The 20,496-nt window shown below is 36.8% G+C and overlaps 1 protein-coding gene across 3 annotated transcripts in view; it reads right to left on the bottom strand.

Moving 5' to 3' along the window:
• Positions 1-20,496, bottom strand: part of CDH8 (cadherin 8) — a 346,924-nt gene that overhangs the window by 46,059 nt on the left and 280,369 nt on the right. For all 3 annotated transcript variants that reach the window (XM_058674767.1, XM_058674770.1, XM_058674768.1), the window contains exons 9-10: positions 19,461-19,582; positions 6,929-7,046 (exon numbers count right to left, since the gene is read on the bottom strand). In XM_058674767.1, coding sequence (XP_058530750.1) covers positions 6,929-7,046; positions 19,461-19,582 — 240 coding nt within the window. The remainder of the gene's footprint in view (positions 1-6,928; positions 7,047-19,460; positions 19,583-20,496) is intronic.

Raw genomic sequence — 20,496 nt, 5'->3', positions numbered from 1 at the left:
CATTTATGATTCAATGCGAGGAAAGGTAAAATGATTTGTATGAGGCCCGCTGCGATAGCCTAGCAGCTAGAGTCCTCACTTTGCACACGCTGGGATCCCATATGCGCACTGCTTCTAAACCCGGGGGCCTCACTTCCCATCCAGATCCCTGAATGTGGCCTGGGAAAGCAGTTGAGGATGGCTGAAAACCTTGGGACTCTGCACCCTTGTAGGAAACCCAGAAGAGTCTCCGGGATCCTGGCTTCGGAAAAGCTCAGCTCCAGCCATTGTGGCCACTTGGGGAGTGAATTAATGGGCAGAAGACTTTCCTCTCTGTCTCTTCTCCTCTCTGTATATCTGAATTTCCAATAAAAATAAAACAAATCTCTTTTAAAAATGTCAGTGTGGGCCAGAACTGACAGCCTGCATAGGAAGCCCATCTATCCAACGTGCGGTGCTGAATTTTGCGCTGTGGACACGCCCCTTATGCGAGCAGGGTAGTAGATGTCCTATTTATGTGCAGGAATATGTGTCTACATGCATATGTGTATATATACATACACACACATGCAGAGACAGAGGAGAGAAGTGGGGGGGAGAGAGAGAGAGAGAGAGGAGCATAAAAGCATACAACACACAGCTTTTGCTTACTGCTTAGGGATAATTTTGGGAGAAACTCAATATTGGACCTGTTGCAGTTGAAGGACAGGCTCTTGTAAACACTTCTTCAAGAAAAGAATATTATTAAAGAAAGCCCTTTCTTAGCTTCAAAGCAGACAGCAGCAATGTATGAAGACAAGGTGACCCGAGGCAGCCAGAAACAGGACAGCTCTGTTTCCCAGATGGCTATGAGCGCTAGGTGGCTGGGCAGGGAGCCCTTTCAGGTAAAGTCCAGCTTCGCCAGCTAGGGCTGGCTATGGTAGAGGAGAAAGGGAGGCTGCCTGCTTAACCGCTGTATCCTCAGAGCACGAAAGGTTTGTGAGCTTTCAGCTTGAAAGAACTGAGTCGGCTTTGGTGCCTTGGAATCAGGAAACGGTGAGGGAAGGAGTCAGAGATGTTAGTCAAACCTGCCAAGGAGAGTTGTCACTTCAGATTTTAACCTCTGCAAAATGGTTCTCACAGGTTATGCATGTTGAGAGGGGACAAGGAAAGAATAGGAAAAGTTTAAAATAACATGGTATGCTAGAGTTATGGAACATGATTCCAGAGCTAATCCTCTGCATATAATGGTAGCATGAGAATCGTTTGCAAACACCAGGATTCCCCCCGTATGGGTGCCGGTTCATGCTCCAGAAATGCCAATTCTGATCCAGCTCCCTTTCTTGTGGCCTGGAAACAGGGGTGCAAGTTTTTGCACTTCCGAACCCACATGGAAGTCTGGAAAAGAAGTTTCTGGCTCCTCACTTGGGATAGGCTCAGTTATGTCCTTTGTGACAATTTTGGGAGTGAACCAGTGGGTGAAAGATCTTTGTCTCTCTTTCTCTCTGTAAATCCTCCTTTCCAATAAAAATATAAAAATCTTTAAAAACACATGATTCCAGCAGGTGGGGAGTTGTTAGCCCACCACGTGGAGAGAGCTGAGTTTCACTTTTGCACAAGAGATTGGCTAAAAAAAGACAAGAAGTCTACATATTTAAAACTAGATCTGGGAATCCTAAAGATCATTCTGCAGTTGTAAATATGTTCCTTGCGCTTCCATTCCCACCTTTGGTTTCTTCTGTTACACTGCTGTTTATTCCAGGACTGTGGACGCAATCAAGGTCAGGTTTCTTAGAACCAGCAAAATGGTCACTTTCAAAACTGAGGGGTACACACACACACACACACACACACACACACACACACACACACACAAATACTTAATGAGTGGATATTACAAAGAGATTTCATCAAGAATTATGAGAAGGAGGAATATAACAACATGAGAAATTGAGACCCAACAGATGAATAGACAGATGATCTTTTCCCATTCATCAATGATTTTTTTTTCTATGTCAGATATGTTAAGACATAGCCTAGTCCCAGTTTGCCTACATGCATCATAGCACACATAACAAGGAGAGAGGTACAGCTATCCTGGCATATTATAGATGAGAAAACTAAGATTTCACATCATTTGCTTTTAGAAAAAGTATTTTACAAGGGATAAGTCTAAAAAACAAAAGAGTGTAAAACCATTTGTACTATAGCACTTGAAATAGGCCCATAGATACTATGGGAATTCTTCCAACAAAGCAAGAATCATGCTTCAAACATATACGATATGGAGCTTGAGATTAGATAAAGCATATTTCTGCTAAATTTTAGTCAACATCAAGGTTGTCAATTACCAAACAATTTCTTTAGAGTGTGCTTCTAATTAGTACTATTTCAAGCAACCAAGAAATACCAAGAAAACAGTTATCTTCAGCTAGTGTGTTTCTGTAGCTGACTTTTCTTAAACATAACAAACTTATAACTAGGCGCAAATTCACTGTCTGTTTCTGTAATCCCAAAGGCTCTCTCCAGAGAATAAAGCTCTATGTTTTCCCTCATTCCTTTAAACACATGATTCAAACATTTCAGGAGAAACCGTGACGACAACCGTTTCACCAGACTGTGCTCGGGCAACTCCAATCAAATTTTTAACCTGAAACATGCTGACTGGAGAGAGCAGGTTTGTGCAAACTTCCAATTCCTGCAAGCAAGGTATTTCAGTACCTGTAAAAGGTCCATTTATCTTCCCTGTCTTATTATACTGATTTGTGGGGTGTCTTCCATTTCCACCGTTAGAATGGAAGCCCTTTCAGAAATGTGGTCAGAAAAAAAACTCTTTGTTTAAAAAATACATCCAACTGAAAGATGAAACTATTTTTCCGACTATATCATTAGAAATATCAAAGTGTAATGATTTTTGATGTATGTGTAATGTAAAGGACCCATTGGGATGGGGTGAAAGCTTATAAAGTCAGTGCATACCAGTTGGGTTAGATTGACCCGCTTGCCCTAAGGAGGAACCAGGTCCTGGGAACTGAGTCCCATGAAAAGTGCAATCCATTTACAAGAAGTTTAACTGTAACTATAACTATAAAATTACTCATCTTTGCTTGGACCTGCTTATTGTAGCTTCTGTATGCTTGCTTGCTTGCTTGCCAGTGTAAAGTTCACCGTGATGTGAGTTGCCCTGACAACTCGGGACTGTCTCCTTCAGACCTGTTCCAAGTGGGGGCAATGGCCAGCTGGCTAATAAAGACTCCCCACATCTAAATTGGGTTCTGTAGTCTTTTATATGGTGCACCCTATAATAATCATGCTTTTTATATTTGCTTCTAAATTTATCCATATTGAAGGTTATTTCTTTATCCTGGCAGAAATATGATTCTAATATATTTGGAATGAAGAATTGCTTTGTGAAGTATAGAGTATAGAGACAGCTAATTTAGTTTTTATTTTATCTTTGATTATGAATTAGCTTAAAACTGTGTTAAGGAAAAATCAGTACCAAACATGGAAGAGCACAATAATTTTGAATTGAAAAACATGGCTGCAAGTTCCTTGAATATACAAAATATAGAAAACACTTCCTTTAATGATCAAATTAAGCAGAAGAGGAACTCATCCAGCTATTATGATTTGAATAAATTGCCAGTCTCAAAATTCTAACATGTGTTCAGGGGGGTATGGGTATTTAATCTTGAGCACTTAATGGAGAATTATCCACTCTGACCTCTGAAAAGCCCATGTTAAGAAGACAACAAATTTGGTTATGCCATTTGAATACATTTCTACATGTTTTCAACATAAAGGTAACATAGCTGTGTGGTAAAGCAAATAATATCAAATGTTTTTGCTTAATTTTGTGTTGTCTTACCATTAACATTGGATTGTCAAAAATATCAGGCTATTTGCTAAAAATAATACATACTCATATATATTCATCTATAATCGTACATATGTCTACAACCATACACACACATTTTTAGATTTATTCTTAAATTTAATAATCTCTGTTTCTTTAATACTTTTAAATATTAAAAGAGAAAAATCATGTTGTCTATTTTTAGCATAACTCTCTGGATGCCAATAAACTAGTGATCCACAGAGTAAAACTCAGGAATTTCTGACCTAGGAAACAGGAAATAAATTACAACGTTTCTATATCTGCTCCAAAGATCCAAGGCTTCATGATTTACTCTGTGAAGGAAATGCTGAATATTATCCGTTAACATATGTTCGACTTTTTTCAACTTAGTCTTGGTTTATGGTGTCTTCCCAACATAAAATATAAACAGCTACCTCTTTACTCTCAAAAAAAAAAAATGTCCCTGCTGGAATAATAAAATATATGTTCTCTCTTTGAAAAACAAATGAACATCGTATTTAACATAAACAATCATGACACCCAGAGTGTTCTTGCTTGTCCACGTCATTTTGGTATACCTGGCATATACGGTGTTTAATTTCACAAAACAAAAATAAAACCTATTAAGGTAATTCAACATTGCAATACATAAAATAAATATTTATGCAGTTTTAAGTATCCTGTTATGGGATTTAAGCGAAAAGAGATTTCTGAAGTGTATAACATTTTACCTTCTACTAACTCTAAAAAACAGATAAAACACATGCAGTTCATTCCCTTGATGATTCCATATGCACTTCAGCAGCATGAGCTCGGCAGATAGAGCAGGTGTTTGACACAGTGATTTAAGACCCCTTGGGTCCGGCAGCGTGGCCTAGCGGCTAAAGTCCTCGCCTTGAAAGCCCCAGGATCCCAAATGGGTGCCGGTTCTAATCCCGGCAGCTCCACTTCCCATCCAGCTCCCTGCTTGTGGCCTGGGAAGGCAGTTGAGGACAGCCCAGTGCATTGGGACACTGCGCCCACATGAGAGAACCGGAAGAGGTTCCAGGTTCCCAGCTTCGGATCGGCGCACATCAGCCCGTTGCGGCTCACTTGGGGAGTGAATCATCGGACGGAAGATCTTCCTCTCTGTCTCTCCTCCTCTCTGTATATCTGGCTGTAATAAAATGAATAAATCTTAAAAAAAAAAAAAAAAAAAAAAAAAAGACCACTCCTGGGGTCTTGCTTCCTGCATCAGAGTGCCTGGCTTTGAGTCCCTCCAATTCTAGCCTCTTGCTGATGAACACCTAGGGAGGTGGTAGAAAATGGCTCAAGGATTTGGTCTTCTGCCATTCCTGTAGGACACCAGCAGTAAGTTCCCGGCTCCTGATTTCAGCCTGGTTCATTCCCAGAGGTTACAGGCATTTGGAGGATAAACCAGTACAGGGATTTCCCTCTTTGCCCCACTTATCTCATAAATAAGTAAGTGGTTTGTTGTTGTTGTTGTTGTATAGTATTAGGGCACAGTGAACACAGACTGAGACTTGCTTTAATGCACCATAACACTTTCTCATTCATCTAGTCATCCAATACTCTTACAAAAGTGCCTTCTCGGACTACACCTGAACCGGGCATAGCTAGAAATCACACAACACAAAAGAAATATCAAGGAGTTTAGAATATCTCGGATAGGAAAATACCTCTATAGAGGCTATTTTAAATCTATAGCATCTAAGATGTGCAAGCATGAACCATAGTTATGCTCAATTATGTCAGCCTAGAATTTCTGATAGAGTTGTGTTGTGTTTTAAACATGTATGAATGACTTCTACAAAGGGGAAATATAAACTCTGTTAACAGAGGAAGAAAGACCACACACTTGCATCAAAGTTCCGAATCAGGAGTGGCTAACACATGGGAGTTTCATCATCAACCAAAACATATTTTCATCTTAATTTTATCATCCTGGAAGTCAGCTGGAGTGGTATCTCCATAATGACTTTCCAATTTCCTTTTTTCTGATGCATCTTACTTTATCATAATATACCCAAAACGTCAGCAGCATCATTTTAAAGGCAATATCACAATATATTTCATATGATTTGCGAAAAGTAATTGTGTTTCATAAAGGAAGTTTCATCAAACCTCTCTACTCCTCTGAAACAGAACATGGAACATTACCAAAAATGTATCATGTATTAAATTTTACATTCTAATTGACTTTGTCCTATAAGCGCATTGTTCAGAATCCTAAATACATGTTCACAGTAAATTCCAAAACTAGCCTGAGCCAATAACTTACATTTTGCTAATACTTCTAAAATAGCTGAAACTAAGACCTGGAAATATTTGAACCAGAGTGTAAGAAACATTGGCAATCCTTGTTAAATATATAAGGAAACAAAATATGTAAGAAAATATATATAACAAATATATAAGGACAAAAATATATACATGAGACAGACTTCTAAAAAACATGATACATTGCCTTCAAATGCAACAGGTAATAATTTAAGGAAATGATAACGAAAGCTCATTACTCAAGAATTAATGAAGCAGATTAAATAGGTTCTGTGGTCAAAGACTTAACAATAAAATCAGTTCATGTTAGTTCCAAAATAATACTGATAACGACTGTCCTTCAAAAAGGATTTTCTGATATAACTGCTATTATTAAGTCAACACAAGCTTAAAACAAATACCTTTAATGTGTACCCACATATCAAGCAAAATTAGAATAGTCTTTCCCTAAAGACCTGAAAACACTCAATTAAAACAGCTGCAAATAATAAGCCCACTCCTCTTCCAACAGACAGCTCTAGTTTTACATACCAGAAGTTCTGATGCTGTCACAGGGGTTAATTTTTTTTCTTCACAGTTTAAAATAAAGCAACTGAAGTATCCCCTGGGATAGAATTACTTTTCACATTCACAATTTTTTTTATCAGTTGTTTCAGTATTGGAAAGTGGGGGTGATATAATTACCATGCAATTGGACTGATAATCTGGATTTCAATTGCTCACGAGTGAACAAACATTATTTCAATGGTATTTTTAGGTATATGATAAAATTTCATTCCTGTGTTGTAATTAATATTTTACCCTGTTTCATAAAGCTAGTACATTTACCTTCATTTTTCTTGATGGTGAAATTTGGATTGTTGACCATTTCTGGAAGAAGACTGTATAAGAAATAATGTCCATTTTTGGGATCATCTTTGTCCATGGCACTTACAGTTTGAATGACCTGTAACATAAAACTTGACATCAGCATTTGTGATGAAATCAGAGGGCCTCCTATTGCCTTTAAAAGCTTAGACGCATCCCATTTGTGGCCTGATATTTGCACCCAAAGGCTCTTTTTCAGCTCTCGAAATTGTCATGGATGGTTTGTGCCAAGAAAAAGGAGAAAAAAAATCACCACTTTAAAACCTTGGCTTTGATAAGTTGATGAAAATTAAGAGCATTACCTTTGTGTCCATTTGGTGTTTGTGGCTTGAAATAGCAAAGTAAAGTGTATTTGAAAATTCCACTGGGCAATTACAGGTTTCTTTCCAATTTGAGTATTTACGGGCATCTAGAATGAGATTTGGAATTGTTACAGTGATTGCGGTGTGGCTCTTGGGAGGATCTTGGAGGTAAAGGGCTTAGATCTTGAATCCTTATAACTCTTGTTTCATTTGACTCATCAGACTACAAGTGCTTGCCAGATAGAGTGTTCCTCAGCACAAACATCCCTGCAACAAACCTTGCTGATGAGTTGCATCTGTTCTCTCCGACAATGAAGACTGTTTTTAAAGCTAGTGGATAACACAGGCAAACAATGCTTTGGAGTGTATTCTGAGATGAATAAATTACAGGGATTAGAAAAATCACTACTGTGTGGAGAGCTGTTTGGATAGAAACAGACACTTGCAATCCATGCCTGTTGAATGTGCGTGCTTCATTTGCAAAGCTGCATTAGCTTAATGCTAAGCTGTTTCTTGGAAAGTCAGAGAATTATTATAATAATTTGTACTGATGAATGTGTGATATTTATTACTTCAATGTGAAACACTGGAAAGAACTAAGGCAGTAAAAATTATGGAGAATGCTTCTGTTGTAAATAATAACATAACTTCTATCAAAACTGTTTGTGAAGTAGGATAGTCAAGGTGATAATAGATTTACTAAAAAAATTACCAGAGAATACACTCTTGTTTATGAAACTAAGATGTAGTGATGCTGTGAAAAAAATTACTTCTGCTCTAAAAATTATATCCCATTGAACTTTATTAACTTCATCATAAGAAAAGAAATTCTCATTTTCAGAAATGATTATCAGTGCTTTGTAACATACCGCCTAATTAAGTGTAAGAATCATGATTTCAGAACTTTGAACTATCATGTTTAGCATTTATCAATGCCATACGAAAGCAGTGATTTAAAGTTATTTGAGGCAAAAACGAAGTAAATTCTCTCAGCTTCGAAGTTTCCATTTGGATGGAACACGTTCTTGACAAGGCTGTGAAGGAGCTTGTTCTAACTAACATCTTATAAATGTCTACTTCGCTTCGACAACGTCAAGAGATAAAGCAGGACACACATGATCTATGGTAAAGACAGTGAGGTAGTCCTTCAAAGAGGACACTGAGGAAAAAGAACAACATAAAAAAATCAGGTTTACCCTTCACTCACTGCGTGTCATGAGGGAGTCCTTTAATTCTTTCTGTAGCGTAGTTTCCTCATATGTATACAGCATGAATGAGGAGAGCACTTTTCCTCAAGGGATTGCTTGGATGATCAGTACTAGTTTGTCTAAACCTCTTGTCACAATTTCTGGTTTTTAGTAAATATTCATCATTACTGTTGTTTTCTTAGAGCCATTGCTATTTATTGATGACATGGCAGTTTGATAAGTGTGATAGCTCTAATATTATGCAAGCAGAGATCCATCTGACTTGTATTACAGAAAAATGCAACTACGTGTACTGTCTATGGATAACAGCATGTATAGCTCAATATGAAATTCTGTTTTACAAAAAAAATAGCTTGAATTAAAGTGTGAGAAAAAAAGTTCAAATCATAAGTAACTCTTTGAGACAGTCCGCTTATACAAACATTTAATGGAAAAATGTGAGTTACACACTTCATCTAGGAATAACCATGCTAGATTTTCAAGTAACAAAGTCAAGGGAAGAACTGTTTGAAAGGTGGTTACAAAGAATAAAGGTGGTAGGGGAGGGGGGAACTGCTTGTTAGCACCCAGTCTCCACAGAACTTACATTCCAAGGTGAAACTCAAGCAAGCAAGCCCAGCAGCATGGGAATGCGTTTGAGGAAACTGAGCAAAGGAAGAGGGGGCTTGGCACTTGGGGATGGGGACCAGCACTAATTAAATGTCTAATGTATTTGGTAGATCAAATATCTGTAAGCAGTATCATTTATTTCATTTCTCATTCAATTCTTAATTAATCTGCATAGAAAAGGGTTTAAACATACAAATGAGTCCATCTAGATGACAGTTGCTTCATTAGCTAAACCCTGCGGCCAGACTCCGTAGTTCAGCTTACCTGTAGTAAATGACCACCAGTAAGTGCTATATGACATCTCATACACTTGATCTCAATAGTACAGAAGTGAGTGTGTGTTTTTCTGCTACTGACTTAATCCAAGAACTCACTGCACATGCATTTTTTGAGTCTCATCTCATCACTACTGAGCCCGAAAGCCTCAGGGTAAGGCTTAGCAATCTGCATTTTAAAGAACTTTTCTGGATGAATTTGGTGAGTCCTTAAGTCTGAGAACCACTGTTTTGAGCCAAGGAAAAAGATAGGTATTCACAGCTCTCTCATGACTATGAAGAATATTCATATTGTCAAGTTCTCTTTCAGCTCAGGGCATGATGTGTTGGGAAAAAGATGGTTAAAATGGGAAATATTTGCATCATTTTCCAAATAATCTGTAAACTGGCAAAGGTTTACTTTTTTGATTAGTTAAACCATGTTTGATATTTCATTTTATTTTCAATGAAATTAGCCACTGCCTGAGCATTTTATGCAAACACAGATGCGCAAGGATCACTTGAAGGACTTTATGCCATTAAAATGTAGTAAGATACTCACATTGATAAGGCTGAATTTTTTATTGGTGTATAACATCTGGATTCACTTAGCTTTAAGTCAAAGTAAAAGAACAGATTTATTGAAAGACATAAATCTCCACCAAGAAAATTGTATAGTTATGCTGAGCAAATGACAAATGAAAACTTCACAGAGAGCCCAATGTGAGCTCAATGACCACAGTTGACTTTCAAAATAATTAGACAACTATTTCATAGAAACATAACAATATCATGGGCTCGATAAGAACATCTCTTACGAGTTCTGTAGCTATTCACTGATTTGTTCTTAGGGGCAAGGTAGTAAAATATATGTTAAACAATGTCTGGCACTTGGCAACAATTTAATCTGTATTGCTTAATGAATTAATGGATTGGTGGATAAATAAATTATGGCAGACACATTTTTGAATCATCATTATTCTCTGCAATGCTTCAGAAAAGTATTAAAACACTTCAGCACTGTAGTGCTTTAAACACATGTACCGCATGCAGTACTTCTATGAAACATCTGATTCCAGATACGATTGCTTACAAATTCCCTGCACATTCTTCTTTGATATATACATCAGGATGCTTCGAAATCTTGTTGATGTTCATTCTGCTTGTGTCTGTGTTTCAGTTAAAGTAGGAGTTAAACCTTTAATATTTCACAGATTCTGTAAGTTAATCACACACCCAAGCTGCTTACTGTCTTTGTTTTAGGAGAATGAGTGTTTCCTACGGATTCTGACTACTTAAATGCACAAATAAATATTTAGAAATTCTAGTTCTAAGGAAAGGCATGTCTAGATAACACTGTTCAGTTTCCATTTTAGAAGTATTTTTCAGAGTTTTTGGAATATATTCTCTAGGAGAACTGAGAAATGAGTCAACATAATAGCTATAATTCAAGCACAGTGCTTGTTCAGTCAACACTCAATTTTCTTTTTCCTAAAATCCTCTTGTAGTAAATTAGTGATAGAAAAGTAATAGAAAAGAAGTAAGTGGCAGCAATAGAATCCATAATTCTATCTTCTATTAATTTTTCTACTATTGTAAGCTTATTTATGGTGCTCAATATTGACTTTCTTGAAACACTAAAGTTTATTTCTTGAAGTAATACTTTCAAACATGGAGAATAAGATGGCCCGGGAAAGAGTTTCATCTGGTTGACATGTCTCAATTTGAAAGTGAGAGAGTAAAAAATTATTTAAGTATGCACACATATGAGGGGAAGTCCATAATCTTTACAGATCATCAAGACTGTCCTACCTGAGTATAAAGAACCATGTAAGTTAAGAAGGACTTCCCTCAAACAGGCAGGAGGTGGGGCTTGAAATACAGATTAAGAAAAATTGAAATAAGGATATCTGAAAAATACATCCCAAAGCCTCAATATTATAAAAACATTCTCCTAAGCTGAAGACATGAGCTTCTGTTTATCCTCCTGGAGCAAAGAATTTACATACTGGGTCACATCCTCTACACATAGTGTAATTTTCTGAATGAAACATTGAAAGTTTTTATGATCAACTTTATAGTTGGGGAATGCCAGATTCCAGAAAACCCTCTGATAAATTTGTAAGTGCAAGGAAAACATACAGTTAATCAAAATCAACAAAGGGAATATTGCATAACTTTGCTTAATTGATTCCCAAATTTATTAGGCACACTTTAATATAAATAGACACATACATATATATTAACAAATTATATACTCTACCACCCTACAGATTGGTATGATATGCATACATGTTATTCATAAATTGATTTTGAGAAATGTCAAATTGGAATCCTCTGCAACCTGAGTTTTACAGGTCTGAAAGTTTCGCTCAACCTTGGCCTTTAGGTATTGTGTCTCCGACATTTGGTGGTTGTACTTGTTAGCATTACCCAGTCTACCTTTGAGCCCTCAAGTACCACATCATATTCAGTTTATATTAGCATTACAAAGTCTCTGCCAAACAATTCTTTCTATTGAGAGTTACTATGACTTTCCTCAGAAAGCATGCTCATCATCATAGCTCCTACGATCAAATGGAAAACAACATACCTTGTGTTGACTTGTCTCTCACACTCATTCAAACATGTTGTTGGAAAAGAAACAAGACTAAACCAGTCATTAGTAGCTCAAGATTTTTAAGAAAGTACTGTACATTTCTTTCTCTGTGAATCATCAATGTCTTTTAGATGACCAAAGTAGCATGTGGAATTTGTCAAGAAACCAGAGACTTCGCCAATGAATGAAAATGCTGCAAGCAAGACATCTGAAAAGATTTTGCTAGTATGTATTCCTGAACATGGATTGACTGAATGAAAATAAATCCAAAATTCATGTGAAGAAGAATGAGGCTCGCACCCTAGCTTTACCTTTGACATTGGAGACAACTTTTAAATTATAAAAGGAACAATCATCTCAACTGAGGTCAATAGATTGTCCAATATTACAATGATTCGTTGGAAATCACTCATAGTGTGTGCTTCAAATCAGCTCATCAGAATTTAAGATTAAGAATAAAAAGCCAAAAATACAATTCCAGTAAGATAAACTTTTAAGATTGTAAAATTGGTTAAAATATACATAGCTTGGTTAAAACTAATGCAAAATTCTTAGGAATAAAATGTTCCAGTATTTTTTTTCAAATTATACAATGTTTACATCATCACTGCAAAATATTTTAAGGTCAGTAATCAAGGTTATTGTATTATATCCTATTTCCAGCACTCTGTGAACATGAAAACAATTGATATACCATTAAAATATTTGCAAAAGCTAAAATTTGCAGACTTCATGGGATAGAAACAAAATCCGTAAAATACTTTTCTTTCCTGTTACAATTATGATCCATAATATACAATTAAGATCCAGGGTTTGGTGGGATTTTCCACAGGAGGTCAGGTGACCAAACTCAAAAAGCTGTGGGCCTTAATTTTTTATATTCTGAAATTTTGAATAAGGGAGGTTAGACAGTGCTAGTAATGACTCAAATTATTTATTGAACATAAGAATAATCTCAATCCATACATCACTATTTATTGTTCTAATCATTCATAAAATATTATACACTTGTGTAGCAGATGCAAAAGTTCAATAACACAAACCTGGGAAATGGCAAAAATGTCATTTCATGTTTGGATTATTATGGCTCCAAATCTTTGGATTTTATTTTTTTTTTTTAATCCATGCTTTGCTCTTCTGACAAAGTTATGATCTAAATGTCATGATTCTGTTAACGACTCTCAAAATGGGTTTTTGCTACATATGCTTTCTTATTGTTTTATGCATTGCATTAATTTATCATCTCCTTACTCCACACCCAAAATATAGTGAAAGTAGTATTTTATGAGTTGTGTTGATGCCATCAATTTCATCTGCTTTAAAATCAATCCTGTCTCCCTCTTGTGTATGCAGATGGATCATGAAAGATGCCTGCTGGCAGGAAAGTTAAAATTAAATCTCCTATATTTATTGTTTCATGAGTATTATAAAATGCTGTAATTTCATTTTATTGTTTCACATTTATTAGAAAAAGACTCACAGAAATGGAAAAATGAATAAATAAAGTAGAAAGCCCATTCATTGCTGATGTTTACCAAGAGATAAATATCTTTTCCCATTAGCACTATTTCTTTTCCTTTAAGGTTTCATATTTGCTGTTTTATGAATACTGAGCACGGGAATTTGTGTTTTCTTAGAAGGGAAGTGCTTACCCTTTCTGGAATTTTTCTTTTTATCTCTGACAGCTATTTCCTGAGAGAGATGTGACAAACGGACCAAACTTCAAAATGCCCTGTGTCTCTGTGAAGCATTACAGGATCCTAGGAAGCAAACAGACTTGAGCACCTTGCAAAGCCATGAGTAACTTTCTCACAATATGCCCTTTCATAAGTTTTGAAAGACTCTGATCCTATTTATCAATATCAATATCTTTTTTGGTGTGCATGGGCATCACAGAACCAGCATTGTAGCACAACAGGTTAAGTCTCTACTTGGTCTCTGATGTGTGTTGCAGTGCCTGCCAGTACAAGTCCCGGCCTCTCTGCTTCTTATTCAGCTTCCTGCTCTAGTGCCTGCAAAGGCAGTGGATAGCAGTTCAAGTGCATGGGCCCTTGCCATCCATGTGGGAGACCTGGCTGGACATTATGACTCCTGTCTTCAGCATTGCCCAGCTCTTGCTGTTTCAGCCATTTGCACAATAAATCAGAGGATGAAAGAGCTCTCTCTCACATTTTTCTTCAATCTTTGATGCTCTCTTTTCAAATAAACACATCTCTTTTTTTTAATTGCACCAAAATAGCCTTATCTTTAGTTCTAGGTTTTATGAATTTTAAGAAATGACCTCAGATACATGACTTCAATTATTTGTGGGGGCATCTAGCACAATTACTATTGTTGTAATTGAAAACATTTTAGATCTGACTACCAGTATCTTTTGCTGTTACTGCCTCATAAACATTTCTTATTCTTACTTGCATGTGGATGTGTGTCTGCAGACTTTATTTCACTATGGGCCTGTTTATGCCCCATCATATTCTTGCCTGTTACACTCCAGCCACAGCTGTCTCCGTCCTTCAAACAGACTGAGCTCTTTCTCCCGTCAGGGTCTTTGCACAAGCTAATGCTCCTGGTGAGACACCTCCTTTCATGCCTGGTCCTTTCTCATTTTTCAAGTTTCAGCTTAAGTGACACCCACTTTGAAGCCACTTTCTCTGACAACATTATATAAAGGAAAATCTTGCATTTTCTTTGTTCTCTTGTGTCTAGTTGCTTTAATATTAATCTCAAACCACTTCTCAAAAATTTTAAATGATTTTTTTTTCCATTCTCTTTCTTTTACACTGGCTTCCTCATTAGATTCCACAAAAAAAAAAAAGAACACTTCTTTGGTCTTTCACAATTTTTTTGCTTAGATCACATTTCAATGATTAGCATCGTATAGATGCGCAACAAGTATTTTCAATAAATGAATGATTTTTGCTCCAAAGAGCATGCTTGGTGTATGAAGAGTACAGAGCGTACTGTGTGTCTGTGAGTAAAACAAATGTTTCCATGGTGATATCTGAGAAAATAATTGTTGAAATATTTGTTATTGCTCAATGAATGTATAAGAACCATGATTCTAAAATCGTGCTCATATCTATTATGTTCCAAGAATTGGTTAAATACATTTAGCTTAGAAGTGTGCATGACAGTTTGTCTATTTCATTTTTTTAATTGAAATCTGTTATTCCAGTGGTAAACAAATGCTACATTGCTACAGTGTTAGTTAGAAGCGAAAGTGGGTTTAAAAAAACATGGATACCAAATTGTCCGTTCAAATTGCAGGGCTGATGAGGAAAAAAAAAATACCCCATTGGGTTTATTTAGAGTAACCAAGGAAACTCCTACATGAAGACTAATGGAGGCGAAACAGTCTGTTACGTGATCAGCTCTGAATTGATGAATTCTTATCTGAGTCTGAGCAACAGGCTGTGACTCCCATCTAGAGAAACGGCAGGTGTCTGGATCTGTGTCGAGGAATCATCTGTAGCAAGTAACCCTATTTCTGCCTCTGACAATCAAGATACTGATAGCTGGGAGGATCTGATCAGGGCGATGCAATAAACAGGAGGGTTTGGGAGGACCTTCCAGCCCACGCTGCTCACCAAGATTTCTCTTTCATGTACATGTCGGAATACAGTGCTGGCAGGTGTACAGGGGGATGCTTCTAGTTTTTTCACCTTTGTTACCTGGTCCTGCACATGTCCATTCTCTTCAGACACAATCTGGTTTTGATACTTGATGGATGCTTCTGTCTCTGGTGCAACTTGTCCTACTTTAAAAGATCTTTTCATTGAGAGAGCTCAATGTCCTCCCATTTCTTCAGCCTGCATTCTGTTCACAGGATTTGAGGCATTTCTTGGAGTAATCATTTACCCCACGCATAGCCAAGCCCTGAGACGCAGTTTGTATCCAATACTAATTTCCGATCTGAGAAATGCACTGTCAAACATATCTTTTTCATTTTTAACTTGGATTTGTGAATGCATACTCTTATTTAAGCCTTACACATTAGAAGAATGTAAATTATCTGTTGGGTTAACTGCAGGTTCTTCATGTATAAATGACTCTATGACAACATTATTGAATTAGAGTCTAACGAATAAGTTCTTTGACTTATAAACAGTTATGTACAGTATTTTTAAAGTAGAAATAAGCATCAATAAGAAAAAATTATTATCATTTAATAATCTAACAGGGATATTTTAAAGACTCTAATGAAAAGCAGTTCAGGTGACTTTTGTGCAATGGACTGCGAGCTATTGTTCTCTGATGGTATCTCTTCATCTCTTGAGGGAAATGTCACCTTTTACTTAGGTATTATAAGAAGGCAGTAGGTGAGTCCAGTATTGCGGCATAGTGGGCAAAGCCTCTTGCCTGCAATGGTAAACATGGGCATTGGTGAGTCCTGGCTGTTCCACCCCCAATGAAGCCTGGCTACAATGAAGCCTGCACCTGGGAAAGCAGTTAAGAATGGCCCAAGTGCTTGTGCCCCTGCACTCTTGTGGGAGACCTGGACGAAGCTCCAGGGTCCTGACATCGGGACCAGCCCAGCTCTAGCTGGTTATTTGGGGAGTGAGCTAGCAGATACACAACCTCTCTGTCTCTCGCTCTTTGTAACTTTTTCAAATAAATAAATAAATGTTTGTTTTAAAGGATGCAATAGAGGCAGATAGGATTTTCAATTCTACTTTCGAAATGACTCTACCCCCTCATTTAGCACAGAGGCATCACAAACTAGAAAACAGTGCTGAGATGAATGGAACATGGCCTTCTGTAAGTCCCCCACATTTTGTTTCAAGTTCTGTTTATGTACTCAATTTCAGTGAAAAAGCAAATAATAAAAGTATTCCGTGTTTTCACACTGCTATTGGTTTTGTGAACTGTTTCAAGAACCTCTATCCCTAGCCATCTCAGGCCAGACTGTTTCTGCAGACTGAGATTGTCAGTGGCTGATCCTGGATGATTGCTAACGGTCTCCAGCTGCGCCATATCTGGGAGGCTGATCCTTCCCTAGTTCAGCCTTCAGTCCAGACTCTCCAGGCAAGCAAGACATCTGAATGTCACCTGCAGTACCTGAGGCTGTGGGAAGGCAGCGGCTAACTGCTGAAAACACTGAGGCATCAATGAATTTAGTGCACAATTGTTTTATGACCTTTATTTTTCGTGAAAGTGTGATCATTTGAAAATGAAATTTCTAATTTCAAATGAAATCAGCCATGTGTATATGGTCTTATGAAAGATAATTTTAACTGTATTTAAGCTGAATCTCTTCAAGTGAGTCCTATTTGATTTTCATAGCACATATACATTTCGAAAAATATGAAATAAAGAAATTAGATATTTGGTCATTAAAATACCTACAGGAGATGTAAGGATTGAAATATGAGTTCTAGCTAGCAGAAACGTTGCCAAACGTTTAGAGGAATTTTATGAACAACTGCTTGCGTATCAGCCAGTTAGGTGTATGTTCCAAAATGACGCTGACCAATAGAAGATGTGATTCCTTCAGTTAACTCTATTAAACATGCCTAAATATATTCACTAGATAGGATGATGTAGCAGAAAGACCACATATGCATTTCTCCACAAAATGAGTCTTGCAAAAAAACATAAAACAAAGAGCCAATGGATTTTTTTATTTGATCTTGCACAGAAAGGTGAGGAAATGATTTTTTTTTTTCTCCTGAACATAAGAAAAACTACTGGTAAGTCATTCACACCTTCAAAACAGTCAAAATCCACAGGGTTAGACCTCCTGATTCTTAGAGATCCAAGAAGCAATGCCTTCAATGTGGAGTTTTGGAACTATCAGTGTCATTGACTGTGCAGATTCGTGTGATGAGTTCTGCGTGAGGAATGGAGTTTCACTGAGGTTTCCAAGCATTTTATAGAATCTGTGTGATAGAAAAAAATGTCTAACGTGATTGGCTGCATTATGCAGCACTGATCTGGTTCACACAGCTATGTTTACGAAACTAACCTGCCATATTTTAACTAAATGCTGCCCATCAATCCAGCGTTCCAGTTCATTACATGATATTCATTGAAATATGTGTACATACACACAACACACACAACACACACACATTCACATACACACTTCACCTCAAAGAATCCCAAATGAAGGTGTTCAAAAATATATGATGGATAAAGGGGAATTTCACGTAATAAAACTAAAGAAACATTTAAGCTAGTATTAGAGCACTATGGACATAAAAGTGTCCCTGATAGAGTTGAATATTTTGATGAGAACACAGTCCTTAGGTGTTTAAAAAGCAATCAGTCATCCAAATCTCAGAATGAAGATTGTATGTGTGTGTGTATGTGCGCGCATGTGTGTGTGTGTGTGTGTCTGTGGTCTGTGTGTGTGGTCACCTTATTTTTTGTAGTTGAAAACAATGATATTTTTTTTTTAGATGTGTGAGGTTAGTTTATAGGAAAATGCCCACAGTTTATGAGAGTTACACACTGATCTTTTGTAATAATTAATACAAGCATTAATGCTATAATGCTATCCCTTTCTTTAAGGGGAGAAAATATGACTCTTGTCAGGTAAGCTGCTTGGCAAATAGTAAGTTTAATTCCTAACACCCACATGAGGCACAAGAATAGTTGGATTAACAACTCCAGTGTCATGCTGTCAGCTGCTGTTTATTTAAATTAAAATGTCACCATCCAGAAATAAATTAGGAAGTTGAAAAATGATAAATTTCTTAAACATACAGTACTTTGGCACCTTGTTAAAATAAATCTAGTACAGTTGTGTTTTTGTAGAATTTTACATAGGCTATTTCCATTTGACATTCAGAATAGAGCAAGTTTTGCTTTTGTTGTATTTTTTCCTGTTTCACAAATTTCATTCCCTCTTGATCCATCCTTCATCCTTCCCACCTCCCACCTCTTTACTCCTTTCCCTTCCTCCTGTCTTTTTACATTTTCTTTTTCTTCCTTTCATTATCACTGACTAAGCTTTATGAGGAAGTAAAAACAAATACCTTCACAATAACACACAACTACTACCTGCTTAGTTGCATACCTACATCAGAGTATTCCTCTATGTTTAACTAACTACATCTATCTCTATGGTTTTTCACTTCCTACAAGTGTGTGTAAGTCAGTTGTATTCTTGATTACACTATTATGTGCTTATTCACGTTTGATACAAAACAAACACCTGCTGTCCACGAGCCGTCTACTTGTTTTCTGTCATTTGAAGTTTAAAACTGAGAACCCATCGCTCTACGACATACACAGCAATCATCTATAGCTCAAGATGGTTTAACATAGTGATTTGGCTCTGGACTAATGGCACAGCAGGTTGTTCTGCTTTGCGAGCTTGGTCCTAAGTTGGAAGAACATTTACATCTGAGAAACAAAGAAAGATATACTCCTGATCTCTTCCCATTTGTCTGTATTCCTTGCCTACGACTTGACACATCAGAAGTGACGTGAACGCACACTCTATCGCAGGTTAATCAGATATATGAGACAGCTGCATACAAACAAATTCAGCATTAGCAACATGGAGATATTTACTTGGCCGGCTTTTCCATTTTCACATAAAAATGCCTCATATTCGGATGCGAACTCAGGGGCGTTGTCATTGACATCCAGCACTTTAATAGCAACAGGTACTCGGGATATCTGACTGTGGTTCCCTAAGGGAAGGAAAAAATAACATCAGCATTGAGCGCATTGCATTGTCACGTGCAACTCAACTTTCTCTGGTGTGTCTGTTTCCATTCCCCTTAATTAGGATGCTTTCAACATGGTGATCATGGAGCTGGACCACCCAATAAGAAAAAAGAGCTAGCTCTTGACTGCTTAAAAAAATCAAACATAAATGATCATTCGGAACACCATTTGCTGGAGCTTAGCTTGAATAGAAACCATATAAGAACAGATTAGAAAGGGGCTTCTGGATGAAGCAAGCTTCATTTCTTTTACAAAATTCATGAAATATGCATCTATATAGGCAACAAAATTTATTTCTGTTTTTATCTTGGGACAAATAAAGCCCACTTCCATGTTTGACTATATCATTTGGGTTGAACATTGAACCCAGCAAAAAAGCCAGAACCAAGTCGCTTATAGTAAAGACATCCTGGAAACTAAAACTGGAAGAGTACTAAAGAATGGGAATCAGATATTTTTTTAAAAAAGATTTATTTGACATTAAAAGTTGACCTTGGACTAATTTTATATCAGATAAGTCCATGTTATGTTAGTATCATGATTCCTTCAGATTTTCATCAGTGTAAATAGATAATAATCTTGTAATCTATCCAGGTCATTCCAGTAGAAATTTAATCTTTTATGTGTGTGTGTGTGTATATATATATATATATATATATATATATATATATATATAACACATACGCATATTATATATTATATATATATATACACATATATTGTCTATTAGTCCATTGCTATGTTGAGTCCTGTTAAGATTTTTCACGTGCTTAACTCCAATTGTACTGTATAATAAGTCTATTGATCTGTTACCAAAGGCACAAAATGCATTGGCAATGGCCACTTTCATAGTTTAACTATTGTGACACTGATTTTT

The sequence above is a fragment of the Ochotona princeps genome, chromosome 16, assembly GCF_030435755.1.
Source record: "Ochotona princeps isolate mOchPri1 chromosome 16, mOchPri1.hap1, whole genome shotgun sequence".
NCBI classification, from domain to species: Eukaryota; Metazoa; Chordata; class Mammalia; order Lagomorpha; family Ochotonidae; genus Ochotona; species Ochotona princeps.
The sequence above is the reverse complement of the archived record's forward strand: the minus strand, read 5'-3'. Positions and strand labels throughout refer to the sequence as shown.